Source organism: Quercus lobata, chromosome 10 (genome assembly GCF_001633185.2).
Source record: "Quercus lobata isolate SW786 chromosome 10, ValleyOak3.0 Primary Assembly, whole genome shotgun sequence".
Classification (NCBI taxonomy): Eukaryota; Viridiplantae; Streptophyta; class Magnoliopsida; order Fagales; family Fagaceae; genus Quercus; species Quercus lobata.
In genome coordinates this window covers 2051457-2068942 of record NC_044913.1, presented here as the reverse complement: position 1 = coordinate 2068942, position 17486 = coordinate 2051457, and the positions used below count along the sequence as shown (strand labels likewise).

Genomic DNA, 17486 nt, shown 5'->3' with positions numbered 1-17486 from the left:
AATTCTTGGATGAATACGACGTAGTAGCAATTTCCAGTCATAACCCATCGGTGTCACCCTTGGTCTCTTGGTCTCCACCATCGACATCGATGTTTAAAATTAAGGTCAATGGAGTGGTCTTCTCAGCACATAATTCAATGGGTGTTGGGGTCATTATTCGAGATGACAAGCGGAGGGTGGAAACAACACTAAGTAAGAAAATTTGACACACACCTTTTGGGAGTGATGGAAGCATATTCAAAGGCATTTGAAGTTGGCTTGAAGTTTGCAAATGATGTTGGTATTTAGGAGTTTATTCTTAAAGGTGACTCCCTCATTGTGTACCGAGCTCTAAGTGAACCATCTCCCCCTCCCACTTCTATAGCTTTGGTTATCTCGGGCATGCTTACTTTTTGCAGGGACTAGCACATTTATCACCTAAAATTAGATTGAAGAGAATTTTTGTTTCCTAGAATAAGCTATATCTTTCTCACATTATTAATAAAGTTTTCAATCTTCCCATAAGAAAAAAAAAAGTGTAGTCCCATACTTATTATATATATATAAATAATTTTTTGTTTTTCTTTTCATCGATAAATTCAAAGTCTCAAACTTGAACCTCAAGTATATTCAAAATAAAAATCAACAACCGTTACTACTCTATTCAGTTTCCAAGGCAGAAGTAGATACATTAGTGGTGGGTCATTACATAATACATTAGCTATGAGCCTATGAGTCACATGATACTAGGTTAAGACTTCAAATTACTCAAAATCCATAGAGCATATAGACATATGTCACATACACAATGCTGATTGCCGGTACCAGACCCACAACAGTCACGCAATTTATTCACAAAAACTGTCCCTCTGTCAGTCAGTCAGTCAGAGACAACTCACTCACTACTGCTAGTAATATCAGCCTTTTCTTCCTCTATTAACCTATACTATTTTTTTGTCTCTGTTTGTCGAGACCAAAAAAAAAAAAAAAAAACAAAAAACACAAACCCAAGCCCGCTCACAAAATTTGGCATCAAAATTTGAACCCCCGCGCTCCTTTTTACTTCACAACCGCGCTCTCAAAATTTCCCAAATTCATTTTTCATTTCTCATTTCCCTCAATTTTTTTTTGTCACAAAATCCCTCTCAATTTCTCTCTCTTAAACAAAGTCAAAACTCAAAACTCAAAAAAGTCTCTATCTTTGTCTGTGTGAGCGTTTCGATTTCTAGGGTTTCCCTCCCAAAACCCCCCAAACAAGCCCCCTAGGGTTTTAGCGCTCTCTGTGTGTGTGTGCGTGGGTGCGTGTGTGAAATTTGTGGTTTGTGTTTGGGTGTTTGTTTCCCATGGCTACCGTAACCCTAGAGGAGAAGAAGCCGGAGGAGGAAGCTCCGGCTGGAGAGAAAGAGGAGGCGAAGCTCGAAGTGGAGGGAGGTAAGAAAGAGGAGGAAGAGCGGGAAAACCTTGTGGCGGTGTCGGAGAAAGTTGAAGAAGAAGGGGCGGGGGAGAAAGGAGTTGGGGCTGAGAAGGTTGAGGAAGAAGTTGAAGGAGAGAAGAAGGAGAAGGTGGCTGAAACGCCGAGCAAGAAAGGGAAGAGGAGTGGCCGGAGAGGGAGCTCGAAGAAGGACCAGAGCGAGGTGGCTGCGGCCGCGGCGGCGGCGAAGAAGAAGGCGAGCGAGGAGTTGGAGTCGGTGGCGGAGGAGAAGAAAGAGAAGGAGAAGGAGAAGGAGAAAGAGAAAGAGAAAGAAAAGGAGAAAGAGCATGCTACGCCGGTGAGTGACAGGCCGACGAGGGAGAGGAAGATGGTGGAGAGGTTCTCTGTGCCGTCGCCGGGGAGGTCCGGGAAGTCGTCGGCGAACAAAGCTTTGTCCATTGAGAAGGTAATGGAGTTTTGAAAATTTTTGTGGGTTTTGTGTCACATTTTGAGTGAAAGTTTTGGTTTTTTTGATTAAATTGGGATTGTGGAAATGCAGGGTTCTGGTACGCAGCTCAAGGATATTCCAAATGGTATGTTTCGGTTTCTTTTCTTGGTGTGTTTTAAGCTTTTAGATTGTTGTTAGGTGAATGACTTTTGAGCTAAGAATCTGTCATATTGAACCAAGCTCATTTAGTGGTAATTGCACGATTTGCTTCGTATACTGATTAGATATTGCTAGTGTCACCAATGAACTTTAGATCAAATGGTTCTAACCCACCGTTCCCCGCTTAAAATGTGTAAGAAATAGATATTTTGCTAGTGTCATCGTGTATTTACAATTGAGTTTTGAATGTTTATATGGTGGAACATATTTATATTGTAAAGTGCGTATGAGGAAGTTAACTGCAAATACATGTGTCGTAGAGCTCACTTTGATTGGCTGCTTCAGTATTTCCTTTGATCTGATATGCAAAGTACAAGAACTTGGGTTTTAAGTTTGAGACATTTTTAGTTTGTATTAGGCTCCAAACTTGCTTTTGTTTGCTTAATTTTAGCATCACTCTTCACTTAATTAATTAGGATGGTTTGTGTCAAAATCCCCAAGTTTTTTTTTTTTTTGGGGGGGGGTATAATATGTATAAACAAACAGAGCTATGAGCTATAGCTCAATTGGCACTTTCTTCTCCCATAATAATTAGTTAGAGGGTGAGGTTGTGAGTTCAAGACTATCGAGTGTGTGTGTAACTTAACAATGAAAAGACATGTTCTGCCATGTGTCAGTATCAAAAGTGGGAAATTGATTTAGGGTCCGTTTGTATACTGCTTATTTTGCTAAAAACTGAAAACACTGTAGCAAAATAATTTTTAAATGTGTTAATAGTGCCATGGGACCAATTTTTAATAAAAGTCGTGTTAAAAAAGAGGTTTGTGGGTCCTGTAAACTGTGCATAGGACCCACTGGAAAACCACCACAGCCACAGAAAGTCAGAAACGCGCTTCCCAAAAAAAAAAAAAAAAAACACAGACGTGGGAAAAGCCGTATCCAAACGGTTACTTAGTTTCCTTGGGTAACTTACAGCACTTCGATTTTTCGCTGTTAGACAGTCTAAGCAGAAATGAATAATTTGCCTTATTATTCTTCCTGATTCACTTTCTATTGCACAATTCTTTTGATTTTCATCCTAATAAAAATAATTGCAGAACTTCATAACAATATGATGGCAAAACAAACTTCAAATTGAATTGGTAGTGGGGTGCCCAAAGAGCCTCACACACCTTGTTAACTAAAGAAACTTGATATATACATAAAAAAGATTACTTGGGGGTGTTAATTTTTTTATAAATTCTATTATAGTAGTTTGTTTCTTGGTAGATCTATCAGGGACAGTTTTTGATTATTGGGTCATAAAATGTCACACCTTGTCGGTAATATGGACTAATGGACTTGTTGCAAGCAGTGGAAATGTCAAGTTGTCTTAGTGGTTATGAAAATCTAGGTTATTATATTCCAACAAGGGCTACGGAGCATAGGAAGACAATTGACTTTGTATATTCTTTCCTTCTTCACATCAAGTAATATACTTCATATTTAATCTATGCTATGCTTAAAATCATAAATGTATAACCAATCTGTTTGAAGTGGGGTCATATTGTGGAATATTACTCTCTGTTGCTAGGTTAGGACTTTCATTACCAGTGAATAGTTAACCCTTAAGTGGCTTAGGTGCAGCAACCAAATTGCTGTGCTGAACTTATTCTAGAAATATTGAGATAGTATTTGTCAATATAAATCTAACAGCAAAGAATTTAGGTGAAGCCAGACAATAGAAGTTTTGTTTTTCCCCTTTTAGGGTGACTGCACAATTGAATATAAAAGATGAAAAATAAAGGGTATTAAATTTTTGTTTATGTTGATATTCTATTCTATTTCTAGATTTTTTTAAGAAAGACTAAGAATAGTACTGGTTCTTTCTCTTCAACAATGAAAACTTATTGTGGCATAGTAGCTTGAAGAATGTCAAATGGATGAGGGAAATTTAGCAATCTAAATATGTGAGGGATTTCTTTTTTGGAGTTTTATATACCATGTTCTTGGGGTTGGGGGATTGAAAGTTAGAAAATGAAGAAGAATGATTAATTCAAGTCAGGTGTTGTCTTCATTGTTGTTTACTTCCATCAGGATAATGATGGAAAGGGTTTTCTTTTTTTAAAAGAAGATTTTGACACATCTGAGAATCATCTGCATGTCAAGAGGGAAACATTTTTCAGCTCTTATTGTCCACAGATACTTTGTTTTGAGGCATGTTATTCACTTCAATTCAACTTTCTTGTTACTGCAGCCTGGCCTATTTTTTGTCTGATTATCTAAACTGTTTCAGTGGCTTTCAAGTTGTCCAAGAGAAAAACTGATGACAATCTGCAAATGCTTCATTCAATACTTTACGGAAAGAAAGCTAAGGTGACCAACCAACTCAGTTTCTTGGTATCTGTTTTGGATTGACATTCATCAGATGATTGAGATGTTAATTGTTGGCATTCTTGTGTAGGTGCATATTTGTAAGAAAAATATAGGCCAGTTTTCAGGCTATGTATGGACCGGGAATGAGGTGTTTTTTCTTGTTTGCTGAAATTATACTCATTTTGTCTTTCTTGTTGATTTATGGTTATAATTTTCTTGATTATATCAACGTAATATAATCTTCTTGTCTATCCATGTCTTTAGCATCCTGTTAATCTGATTATAACTTCTTTTTTTTCAATAAATTTTTTTACCGTAGGAAAAGCAGCGGGCAAAGGTAAAGGAGAGGATTGACAAGTGTGTTAAGGAAAAATTGATGGATTTCTGTGATGTGCTTAATATTCCAATAAATAGATCAATGACAAAGAAGGTAAGTTCTGATAGAATGATACTTGTTATTGTATCTACATTGTATCAATTTCCCATAATCTTCCTAACTTGTCTTTAATTTCAGGAAGAACTCTCTGCAAAGTTGTTAGAGTTTTTGGAATCTCCACATCCTACAACTGATGTTTTGCTTGCTGATAAAGATCAGGTTTTACATTACATCATTAGTCCATAGATCAAGCATTTGATGATAAGTTCTCAGGGTGTGAGTTGCTGAAGCTTATTCTGTATTTGAATTTCAGAAAGGTCAAAAGCGTAGGAGGAAGTCCACACCAAGCAAAACTGCAAGCTCTGGAGAAGCATCTGCAGAAACACAACGCAAGGTTTGTTTCCCCCACCTCTTGCTCATGATGCAGGGCCTTTTAGTGGAGATATCTTATTTAGTAACACTTATGCTTAATTGATATGACCTTAGGCAAGATCAAATTTTCATACTAAATTTTATTCTAACTCAGAGGATTTTATCTGATCCTGATGAGAATGTTGCTGCTCATTTTATGATCTGTTATTTTGAATTGTCATCTTTAGTTGGTAATCATGAACATTTGGCTAAGGGTTTATACTTGTCTGAAGTATTAGTTAGCAATTTAGTTTTCAAAATGGAAAAGTTCATTATGTTGTTTATGTGCCCCCATCTTTCCATTTGCTGATACATTTACTTTTAGGAGTTGGAATTGTCAATGGCATACATATGCTGGTCAGGAGAAACTTAATAATCATAACATAATTTGGACAGGAGGTCTTTTACACACTAACTAGATTAGGGTGGTCTCTGAACCATGCTTAAATCAGATCCTCTAATGACATATCTGCTGCTCTGTTGTTGTCTTAGTCATGCCTGCTTTTGCAGTATATGAACGTAGTACACAGTTAAAGGGATAGTGTAATTTTTAGATGGTGTTGTATATTGCTGTGATTGAAATATACAAAGCGGTAGCCAACTTTATCATAAGTAATGGGATTGTGGCTGTGAAGGTACATAACATAACATGCTAAAAATTCTAGGCAAGTGATTGGATGTGTGCTGTGCCTTTGATTTATTTCTGTCCCTCTCTATCATACACGTATATGCTTTCTCATACCTTCTATTACCCTGATTGTGATATGTTTGATGTTCATGACCTCTGTAACATGTATATATGCATGACTAACTCTCCTTAGAAAGAGTCTAAACGAATAAGGAACCAATAAGGAGTTTTGACTTTTGCTTCCTGCACTTTGCTTGATGATTTATTTCAGTTATAAAATTTTCCCTGATTTTCATGATAAGTGTCTGGGACTTCTGAGTATTCTGAGGCACTAAGTGTGATTGATGGTTGTAGTTCTCTCTCTTCTTGTCGGCCTTTGTTTATCAATGTATCTTTTGTGCTGTCCATGGCTCTCCACCTCATTCAAAGTTTTGGTGACTTTGATTTTTTTCCCATTTTTGTCTCTAGAAACAAAAACAAACACCCCAAGTTGCAAAAAAGCAAAAGCAGTCATCGGAAGTTGAGGAAGAAGATGAAGTTGAGGATAAAGTTGAATCTCCTGGTGCAAAAGATGAATCTCATAGTGATGATGACAATGAAACAGTACCAAATGAAGAAAGTGATCATGAAGAACATAAATTTGAGGAAGAGGAAGAGGAAGAGGAGGAAGAGGAAGAGAAACCAAAGGAGCAGATGTCAAAAAGCTCATCAAAAAAAGGTCGGAAGGATGGTTCAGTGACAAAAACAGTTGAAAAACCCAAGCCTGTCAAAAAGGCTACCCCCGCAAAATCTGTGAAGGCTCCTGCAAAATCTCCAAAAAAATCATCTAGTTCAACTTTGAAAAGAGGTGCCAGTGATACTGGTGGAACTTCTAGCTCACGTTCCAAGTCAAAGGAATCAACATCTAAAAAACAGAAGGTTGAAAAGGAAAGCCAGAAGAACATCAAAGAGAAAGATGCAAGCAAGAAACAGTCAAGCAGGTCCCCAGGAAAGGTCTCGGCAAAGGATCAAGGTGCATTGCGCATTGCCCTGCATTTTTTCCCCAAACATAAATGTTTAATTTTATGACTGCTATAGATGATTTTGGCACATTGGATATTCAGTTTTTGTTCAAATGTTTTTTCCCCCTTCATGGAACTACTTTTGAGGTTGGGGTTTTTCTTTTTTGGGTTACATATATTACTATGAGTTTGTTTTTGCATCTTATAGCCAATTTACTTTCTTAGACAAAAAGTTGTTCTTCTGAGTTTATTTTTAACTTAGTAAACTAACATGCTTTAAATGATTGAATGTCTAATATTAGGGTTGCACACCTTGTGCTTTTTTTTTTTTTCAATTGATTTTATTTACTAATATAAAAATAAAATAAAGGTTGAAGGTCCATTAGCATATGGTTTTATTGCAAATTTTCCTGAAATTGTTGTGAAGTTAATGCATGGTATTCTAGGAATAATATCATTGCTTCATGTTAAAATAGTTTCTATGGCTGGACGAATATCTCACCTTTTTATCAAATATATCCTGGAACCAGGAAAAGGCAAAGCTGGCAAGAAGGCAAAGGCAGAACCCAGCAGAGAGGAGATGCATGCTGTGGTTGTTAATATCCTGAAGGAGGTGGACTTCAATACTGTAAGTACACTTTCCTACAGCATCACATAGATTGGTTTGTTAAGGTTGTGTATGTCATTTTAAATGTACTCTGTTTCTCATGATGCAGGCAACTTTATCTGATATTCTCAGGCAACTTGGTATGGTTCACTTTTATTTATATTTACTCCACCCCAACCAAAATAACAACAATAATGATATTAGATTTTCAGTTTAACCTGGTTGACTTAGCAAATGTAATTTTATTAGGTACCCACTTTGGTGTTGACTTAATGCATAGAAAAGCGGAGGTGAAGGATATAATTACAGATGTGATAAATAACATGAGTGATGAGGAAGATGAGGGAGAGGATGCTGAGGAGAATGCTGATGCTGGTGATGATGCAGACAAAGATGAAGACGATGACGACGACGATGATGCTTAGTGCATTGGACTGAGACAAAGAACTTTCTATGACCTTTGCAGAACATTTGAAGCTTGTAGTGCATTCTTCAGGTAGATGATCTTTCTACTGGGGATCCTTCAGCTTCTATAATTGACAAACTACAGTGGATGTCTAGATATCATGACTGATTTCAGACACATGTACCCAACCGGGTTTGTTTGTACCATATGAATTAACCTCTTTTGTTGTACTTATAATCTCCGTAGTTTTATTAGTTAGTTTTATTTTTTTGATAGTTTCTCTTTCCTTTCAGAAAATTATGTTCAGACTTTTGATATTTATCCTCTTTAAATGTTTAGTGAATGGCTTTATCTCAAGAATTTTTCCTAAATTGTATTAGTTGTTTAGCAAGAAGGGCTGCTTCCGGAAACTGCATGTATGCATGCTTGAAATTATTTCTAGCACCTTATCAAAGGTGATTCTTATCAGGTTTGAAATCTTATGGTGGTTTTATTAATGCAGTTATTGACTGAAGATGAATTATTTAAAGTTGATGAAATCAAAGAACTTGTATTTTCTGCAGTACTCTATTATATTTCAGAACTTAAAAGGTCAGATATTATTATGATTATTATTATTTTTAGAAAACATGTTAGTTGGGAATGTCCCAAGCATATGTAGGTCGATGGATGGGCTCAAGCTTGTGTGAAGTTGAGGACATATCAAAGGGTTTGAAGTTATCTTCCTCCCCTTAATTTTGAGATCTGGGCTTTCATTTTCATCTTGTGAAGTGATACATTCTTTGTTAGAGATAGGGGCTCATATTTTGTATTTAGGGTCTCATGGGTGGAGGGAGTGGGATGGAGTCGCTATATGTTTATTGATTACTTGATACACAATTTTGTCAGGTGGGGTTATGTATTCGGGGTTTACTTAGGAGCGCGTATAAAAGGTCTTGTTTGTTTCACTTCATTGGGAAAAAAAAAACAGCAAAGATTTTCGTTGCTCTCTCACGTGGATATAAGCATACTGTCAAATCATAGTTAAATTTTGTGTTGATTTTTTCTCTTTATTTTTCAGTAAATGTTGCTAAGATTTGAAATTCATAACACCTTGTCCTGATTTGGACTTTGAATGGCTGAGTTTATATTCCTTTGAAGAGTTCTTCGGGTTTCATGGTTATCTTTTGGAGTCTCTGGTGCGACCTGAGTGAAAATTTGTGAGTATGTGCTTATTTTCAGTGATTTGTTCTGTGTCAGTAGTAGAGTTCTATATTTTATAATAAACTGTCCAATAATTGCCCATTTTCTCTAAGCAAATCCCAAATTATCAGCATTATAAAGTTTCCTGATCGTTCTTGATTTTGGGTTTGGACAATAGAATAGTAGCTGTTGCTGTAATCCAAATCGAAAGGTATTGTCCAATTTGCAGATTTCATTGGTGCCAATGAGGTACTTGATTTTCACGAGGCTTATGTATATCTTATCACTCAATTAATAATTTTTCATTCTTTTCTAGTGGGATGTCTCTCTCGTCATTATTCATCTCACACTCATTCTTTCAAATTATTCAAACCCCAAAATGTTGCTTAACCCGATTGGACTAATAATTATTGATAACCCCTTCAGTAAGGTTGTTTTTACTTGCTTTTGTTGGTAGAACACTTACGTTGGCGTCTACTTTGGGTTAAATATGGTAAACGGATTAAAAAAAAAAAATTCCTTTTGACTTCTTCTCCTAATAGTTGATTGAAATGTTTCAGCAAACTTTGTATTAGCTTCGTATTTAAAACTCGGTTACTTGTTGCATTACGTGATTCTAGATGATCTATTATGATCAAACCTGTGAGGACTGACTGTAGATGTTTGTTTCTTACTGACTAAAACAAAAAGGCCTTTCAGACCAATAGAAAGAAAACAAAAGTACAGATAAGCTTTCCTTTCAGGATAAAACTTAGGTAAAGTTTGTTTGATGTTATCCCTAAGTTCTACAATTAAATTTTTTAAATTTTTACCACGTAACAGTACTGTTGATTAATTAATTACATAGTTCATTTTAATCATCTTTGTACTGTATTGGTTAATGCAATTACACAATTGAATTTAATAGTATGGAAAATTGATTAATGAATCACTTGGTTAAGTTTAATCATCTTTGCACTGTATTGGTTGATGCAATCATATGATCGAATTTAATGGTGTGGAAAATTGGAAAATTGATTAATGAATCACATGGTTCAGTTTAATCATCTTTGTAATGTATTGGTTAATGCAATCACACGATCGACTTTAATAGTGTGGAAAATTGATGTCTTATGTAATTGTACTTACGAAATTTTATTAATAGCGAGGAAATGTAGTTGCTGTCATGCAAAACCAAGTGCTACTTACCGTATATTATTTCTTGATAAACAAATACCTTGCTAATACAGTAATACTTGTTAAACATAAATGTTTGATTAATATTTGGTTGAGTATTTCACGTAATCCGTTAACAAGCTCTAATCCAATAAAAATGTCATCTTGTTTAATAAACTTTTTGTCGATTTCATGGACCCATAATAGAAGTGAGATTCCATTAATTTTCATCATTATGCATTTCCTGCTACTTTGGGCTCATGCTAAACCAACAGCAAAAATATATAGTCAGCCAAGTAACCAAAGATTTGGACGCCAACTCCACCAACCAACCCCACAGTCTATCTCTCACGCCACACTCCTTGGCTGGTAATGTTTTGGTTCATTGGCAAGTAGCCTACCACAACCCATATGACCTTAGTGCAATACCCATAGAAACAACAATGTCAAAAAACTTGTTATAATACTTTTTTTCTTTCGTATTATAAGGCTTCTCCATTAAAACTTGTTTGCGTATAAAACTTTCTCCAATTATCCGACTCTACCTGTCTTTTCCATGTTATAACATTTTTTTTGTTAAACCAAAACCATTAATTTTCAAGATTTTGGCCCACCACTTTCTATATAACTCTACCAAAAAGGAACACAAATTACACAAAGTCTCATTTTCATTCCAAACGCATTTTCTTCTCATCAAATATACCTGCTTTTGAGGTACATTTCAAGTAAATTTTTGCGGTTCCATTTCTGTTTTTCCAACAACTTTGTATTTCTGTGCTAGCAAATAACTCATTGTTTTTCATGTCATATCATCATGAAACATTGCATTTACATGCATGATACACAGTGTCGTACCTTGGATTATGTGGATTTGATTGGATTATATAAGTGTTGTTGTGTGCTAAGTCTCACATCGGGTGCTTACTAGTCGAAATGGGCTAATTAATATATGATTATTACGAGGAGCTCTAGTTCTAAATTTACTAGTTCTTTTGGAGTTCCCGGTAATCAATTATATGGCCTAGTCTGCATACACTCGCACAACACACTTTTCCAATCCAATCCACATATGGGGTATCACACACAAGTTCCTTAACTAGTAATTTGCTTATGTAATGAAATTCAATATTGCTTTATGGCAATTGTGTTGGTCAGGTTTTGGATCAAGAAGGGTGTTTTCTGATGGAGAGTGTTAGTAACAGTTCCTCTCAGCTTAATGTAAAACAATATGAACCGACTCTGGTTGCTCCAGCAGAGGAAACAGAGAAGGGTCTTTACTTCCTCACAAACCTTGATCAGAACATTGCAGTTATAGTTCGCACTATTTACTGTTTTAAGTCAGAGTCTAAAGGCAATGAGGATGCTGTGAAAATCATTAAGGATGCCTTGTCTAAGGTTCTTGTTCCCTACTACCCAGTTGCGGGCCGGTTAACAATCAGTACAGAAGGAAAGCTGATAGTGGATTGCACAGGGGAGGGTGCTGTTTTTGTTGAGGCTGAAGCAGACTGTACAATAGAGGAAATAGGCGACACAACAAAGCCTGACCCAGTCACTCTTGGAAAGCTAGTTTATGACATTCCAGGCGCAAGGAACATACTTGAGATGCCTCTTCTAGTGGCTCAGGTTTGAGGATCTTCAGTTATTTTCATTTCTCATTGTTTATAAGTTTAGTGTATTTCTGATAGAAGGAGGTACTCCTGTGTAGAAATAACGAAAGGAACATAGACAGAACAATGTTCTGAATGAAATCTTTGTATTTCTAGTATTAAAATGTCTATACAGTATGTGTGTGTGTGTATATATTCACACACACAGAATAGTCGGCCTATGAGGACCTTGCTTAGCCTTGAATCAAGGATAATTTATATGCCTTGATTCAAGCCTTAATTCAAGCCTAATCAAGGGCAATACTAAAAACATGAAACATGTGCAAAATATTCTATATGCTAACATCCTGTATGTAAAGTTCAAGATGAAAGTAACATAAGTGATATCTCTTGCATTTCCCTTGTATAAATTTTCTAATTATTTATCTGTTCTAACAGAACTAGAAGGAACATGCCGATATCCATATTAAAATCTTAGAAATTTAGGCTAGTTGGAGGAAAAATGGGTTGAATTATATAGAATGGAGTTCGATTTTCCATACCTCTATTTGGCTATTTAAACGAAAGATTGATCATAATGATCAATTCTAGTAAGTTCCTGCATCAATCTAGAGTTATTAATATCAAACCTGTACATTTAATTAGGCTCCCCATAAGAGTCTCCTACTTCTCTTGAGTTGTCAATACTTGACAATCAAATCAGAATAGCCTCTTCCTTCTTTATCAAACATTTATATCATCTACTTTAATTGCAGAACATATTCTTTTATGTAATAATGAAGATTTTTCAATGAAAAAAAAAAATGGAAACCTGACAGAACTCTAGGCTTTGCTTCTTTCTTTCTTTCTTTCTTTCTCTTTTCCCCTTTGTTAAGTTGAAACAAACAGCATTTTTTAAAAGTTGCATTTCTAATTTAATCTTCCAGGTGACTAAATTCAAATGTGGAGGTTTTGTTCTTGGACTATGCATGAACCATTGTATGCATGATGGAATCGCTGCCATGGAATTTGTAAACTCATGGAGTGAAACTGCAAGAGGCTTGCCCCTAAAAGTCCCACCAGTTCTAGATAGAAGCTTACTCAAAGCCCGGAACCCACCTAAGATAGAGTATGAGCACAAAGAATTTGCTCAGATTGAAGATATATCAGAGACCAGCGAACTTTACAAAGAAGAAATGCATTATAGTTCCTTCTGTTTTGACCCTGAGAAGCTTGAACAGCTCAAGAAAAAGGCAATGGAAGATGGGGTTTTGGAGAAGTGCACAACATTTGAAGCCCTCACAGCTTTTGTCTGGAAATCTAGAACTCAGGCACTAAGGATGCAGCCTGATCAGCAAACAAAGCTTCTCTTTGCTGTTGATGGAAGGTCTAGATTTGAGCCACCAATTCCAAAGGGGTACTCTGGCAATGCAATTGTCTTAACAAATTCAATATGTAATGCAAGTGAGCAACTAGAGAACCCACTGTCATTTACAGTTGGACTAGTTCAAAAGGCAATTAACATGATTACAGATAGTTATATGAGATCGGCTATAGACTATTTTGAAGCAACAAGAGCTAGGCCTTCACTTTCAGCAACCCTATTGGTTACAACTTGGTCTAGGCTATCTTTTCACACAGTAGATTTTGGATGGGGAGAAGCTCTTTTTTCTGGCCCTGTGGCTTTGCCTGAGAAGGAAGTAATTCTGTTCCTATCTCATGGGAAAGAGAGGAAAAGCATAAATGTTCTTTTAGGTTTGCCGGCTTCTGCAATGAAAATCTTTGAAGAACTGATGCAGATTTGAAGGTATCTTCCTGGATTTTCTTTATCTAAGCATTTGTTGTAGCTTGTGTTATTCGTTGCAAGTACCAGGTTAAATTATATTGGCGTAAGTGCACTTCATGCCAAAGGAATTCCAATGATCAAGGAGAACAACATGTAGTCCAGTTTAATTTAAACAGTGACACTGGATTACCATGTTTGGAACAGACAGGCATGAAGAAGTGAAAATTTATGTTCCCTATTTGTTAATTACTATTTATTTCATTTGTAATTGTATGAACTATGAAGTTCTTATGGAGTCTTTTAAGTTCAAATTCAATAATTCATAAGCAAAGAGATTAGTAAACTTCTGAATCATGGTTTGTTTTGTAGTTAATATATACTTATATGGTTGAGTAAGAAGTTTGTCCAATAACTTAAAAATAAAAAAAATGTTGTTCTATCAAGAATAGCAAAAATTTCTAATATCTAAATGGAAAACACTTAAAATCATCCCAAAGTCCTACAATTGATAATACAAGCTAGTAGGGGTGTTCGTGGTGTGGTGTAATGCAGTTTTGGGTAATTTTTAGCACCGCACTTTATGGTGCGGTTTAGTTAAAACTATAATTGCACCACACCTTATTTTTGCGGTCACATGTGCGGTGAGGTGTGGTGCTGTGCGGTTTAAAGTTTATCGAAAATTATAACTGCACCGTACCTCATTTTTGCGGTCACATATGCGATATGGTGTATAAGATGCGATTTGAATGATTTGAAATTGGTATATATTTCAATTTTTTGACTTTTCTACTTTATGGTGCGGTTTAGCTAAAACCATAATTGCACCACACCTTATTTTTGTGGTCACATGTGTGGTGCGGTGCGGTTTAAAGTTTAGCGAAAACCATAACTGTACCGCATCTCATTTTTGTGGTTACATATGCGATACGGTGTATAAGATGCGATTTGAATGATTTGAAATTGGTATATATTTCAAATTTTTGGCTTTTCTACCCAGCCAAAAACTAATTTTTTTCCTTCATTTTGGTCCAAGTTTTAAATTATTGAGCTAATTTTTCTTCTTTATTTTTGACTGGCTTTCTTAATCAACACTTGCTAGGGTTATCAAACTTTTTTTTTTTTTTTTTTTTTTTTGGTTGAAAACTAGGGTTATTAAACTATTAATAATATATTTAATATTAAAAATAATTAAATATATTAATATATAGAGAGGGTGCGGTGCAGTGCGGTTTGTGTAGTTTTCTTATTATAAAATCGTAAACCGCACTGCACCATGCGGTGCGGTGCACTATTACTTGCGGTGTGGTGCGGTTATGTTATTTTGCATGCGGTTTTGGTGCGGTTTTTGCGGTTTGGTGAACACCCCTATAAGCCAGTGTCAAATAATGATATTTCCAATTTCTTTCCATAGTTCTAAATAAATTGCTCTTGAAATGGAATCCGAAAGACTTTCTTCCAAATAAAATGTCAATAAGATTTGTGCTACCATTCAAGCAATTTAAGGACTAGTTGCATCAAGAATCATTCAAACATTAAACTTCATCACAAGTAATTTACATTTTAATCTTTAGTTTGGATGATTATGCTAGTAACAGTTTTCTAATTGTGATGTAATTGTCGCCTCCCTCCTTAAATATTGGTCCAAAATTTGAACTTAAACCTGGATTATTGCTAGACTTTTCCTTTTTAAAGAATTTTTGCCCATACAAACAGTTTTCAGCAGACTTTTATTTTTGATAATTCGATAGTTATAATAGGAGAAGATTTTAACCTTAGATATTTTCATTTAAAACACTAAGAAGGGCTAATTAAGCTACATGCCTTTGACAATTTTCGGCGTGTTATTCCACTCATAGTTCACACATGAAACTTCTTTTTCGCATATTCCCTCCTTATTCTGGTTGTAGTCAATTGGAGCTCATGAAAATTGCTTACCATATCTATAGTCATGATGAATGAATCCATTACAGGATAAGAATAAAGAACTATGCTAAATTGTTCCCATCGAGTTTAGTTGATCCAAGGTTGTCGGTTTGGTGGCCAGTGACAATCATTTTGAAGTAGAAGTCAAAGCCTATTATTAAAGGTGGGAAAAAAAAGAATTAGTGGACTAGGAATAAAAGAGAATCACGAAATGAATTATTCCAAATTGATTATGGCGACAATGTTGTCTTTAAAACTATATAGGTCGACATAACAAATACACCCAACGAAGCTTGGAAATTTGTCACCAAAACCATCTTTCTGGTCAGGAAAATGCACGTATAGAATGTAAAAAATTTGCCACAAAAAAACTCTTTTAAAATGGTCATAATTCTTTAAAACCATTGGAGGCTGACATTTTGAGTTGGTTGAAGTTCTAATTAAAGATTTTGAACATCTTTTTTTTTTTTTTTTTAACATCTTAGTCATGAGCATATGATATATATTGAACAAAACTTAGTACAGTACATTAGGTGCTATTTTTTAGGTTTCCTTCTTAAAATTAAACTATGTGGTTAATTAATTAAAAAATACACTTCATTTTCATGAGAAAAAATGCACATGACAAAATTTTAAAAGGAAAATCTAAGGAATAACAACTAAGTATTATATCTAAATCTTGTTCTTTTATATATATATAATATATATATATATATATATATATATATTTACAAACGTTGAAGTTGCACGAGAAGGAAAATATTAATAAAAAATGACTTGGCTTGGTTTAGTACTTTAATGCACTCGACTTGAGATGGTGCCATATGTTTAGTTTTAGTTACGTGTCATCCTCGCGCAAAACTTGGTGGTTTTATATTATGCTTGTACTAGCTAGCTAGAAAATACATTTTCAATTTGCTTGAATCATGCGCCTGAGTTTTCCATGAGAGATTGGACACACCAGTTCCACCCATCTCAACCAATCACGCTGACCTTTGAGAAATAGTACGTCGTTTGTTGTGCCTGTCATTTACTTGCATGTTGGCTTCTTGTGGATTTGCTTAACTTTAACGGATGCATGACTGGTGCTAGTGGCAGTTTTCTTATGAATGCAACCTTCTCTTTCCTTTTTCTTTTTGGCTTGACTTCTTATAATGTAAAATTCTCTCTCATAAGCTTTCTAATAAATATGAGAGGATTTGAATCTACAATGTCTACTTTATGATGATTGCGATATGATTTTACTTTACCAGTTGAGTTAGTTATTTGAAACTCACCTTATTTGTTTGAAGATAAACATGAAAATGCTTTTTTGTTCATTCAATATGTTATATGCGTGCATTTCTATATGATATAATCCACTCAACATGAAACTCCTAGTGTTCTGCTAATCACATCTGTGTTCTCTTTGAAGTCAATTGGTGGTGCCCATGATTGAAAACTACTTGTTGCTCAATGATACCGGCCCTATTATGATCAATAAAAAAATTTCATATAATAAGTTCATTTAAAAGCTAGAGGATGAGGAAGAAAATGAAAAAGAAAATATTTCATCAAAGAAAGAAGAATCTAGTAGTGGATAAGGAGTGGATCACCTCCATATGATCGAAATTCAAGTGTAATAAAAAGCTAGCAACTGGAAGAGTAACTGGTCCAACCTCATCAACTCATTGATTCCTCTCTGAAATTTTCATATATATATATATATATGTGTGTGTGTGTGTGTGTTAGGCTCGTTAATTTGCCGACCAGTTTTGGTGATCTTAATTGTGGACAATTTGACTTTATTGCTAATGTGAAAACGCCCTTATCAATCATGTATGATTGAGTGGCAGCTGCAACAAGAAAGCACCAAACTATCAAAAGTACTCTCATTAATGCAAGCGTTTCTTCTTTCATTACTATCAAACATACTAATTCCATCACTACACTCCGACTTGTTATTAACTGTAGTCTGGAATGATTCCAAGATCCAAATGGACACGGCTTTGAACTCTCAACTGGGTTTTAATTTGAACCATCTTTTTGAATCCCGTAACCCCATTATTGAATCAGTTTGTTCTTGGATTTTGC

At 35.3% G+C, this 17486-nt stretch overlaps 2 protein-coding genes across 3 annotated transcripts; both read left to right on the top strand.

Moving 5' to 3' along the window:
* Nucleotides 1-959: 959 nt before the first annotated feature.
* On the top strand, nucleotides 960-8152 carry LOC115963437 (protein DEK-like). The gene is made up of 11 exons (XM_031082432.1): nucleotides 960-1856; nucleotides 1950-1983; nucleotides 4273-4352; nucleotides 4441-4500; nucleotides 4672-4782; nucleotides 4867-4947; nucleotides 5042-5122; nucleotides 6236-6779; nucleotides 7299-7396; nucleotides 7485-7515; nucleotides 7625-8152. The coding sequence occupies exons 1-11, from the start codon at nucleotides 1323-1325 to the stop codon at nucleotides 7798-7800; spliced, it is 1830 nt and encodes a 609-aa protein (XP_030938292.1). The 5' UTR covers nucleotides 960-1322; the 3' UTR covers nucleotides 7801-8152.
* Nucleotides 8153-10643: 2491 nt separating this feature from the next.
* Nucleotides 10644-13841, top strand: LOC115962616 (omega-hydroxypalmitate O-feruloyl transferase-like). Of its 2 annotated transcripts, XM_031081500.1 has the most exons (3): nucleotides 10644-10832; nucleotides 11274-11741; nucleotides 12652-13841. In XM_031081500.1, the coding sequence occupies exons 2-3, from the start codon at nucleotides 11301-11303 to the stop codon at nucleotides 13507-13509; spliced, it is 1299 nt and encodes a 432-aa protein (XP_030937360.1). In that variant the 5' UTR covers nucleotides 10644-10832; nucleotides 11274-11300; the 3' UTR covers nucleotides 13510-13841. The 2 variants fall into 2 exon arrangements, with proteins under 2 accessions (XP_030937360.1, XP_030937361.1); XM_031081501.1 differs by lacking the exon at nucleotides 10644-10832 and having other exon boundaries at nucleotides 10865-11741; nucleotides 12652-13835.
* The last annotated feature ends 3645 nt before the right edge of the window (nucleotides 13842-17486 follow it).

Excerpts from the sequence above, each read along its gene's own strand:
- LOC115963437 (XM_031082432.1), top strand. The coding sequence starts at position 1,323 with ATGGCTACCGTAACCCTAGAGGAGAAGAAGCCGGAGGAGGAAGCTCCG. Across the intron at positions 4,783-4,866 it reads ATAGATCAATGACAAAGAAG|GAAGAACTCTCTGCAAAGTT; the intron begins GTAAGTTCTGAT and ends CTTTAATTTCAG. Across the intron at positions 6,780-7,298 it reads GGTCTCGGCAAAGGATCAAG|GAAAAGGCAAAGCTGGCAAG; the intron begins GTGCATTGCGCA and ends TCCTGGAACCAG.
- LOC115962616 (XM_031081500.1), top strand. The coding sequence starts at position 11,301 with ATGGAGAGTGTTAGTAACAGTTCCTCTCAGCTTAATGTAAAACAATAT. Across the intron at positions 11,742-12,651 it reads TGCCTCTTCTAGTGGCTCAG|GTGACTAAATTCAAATGTGG; the intron begins GTTTGAGGATCT and ends TTAATCTTCCAG.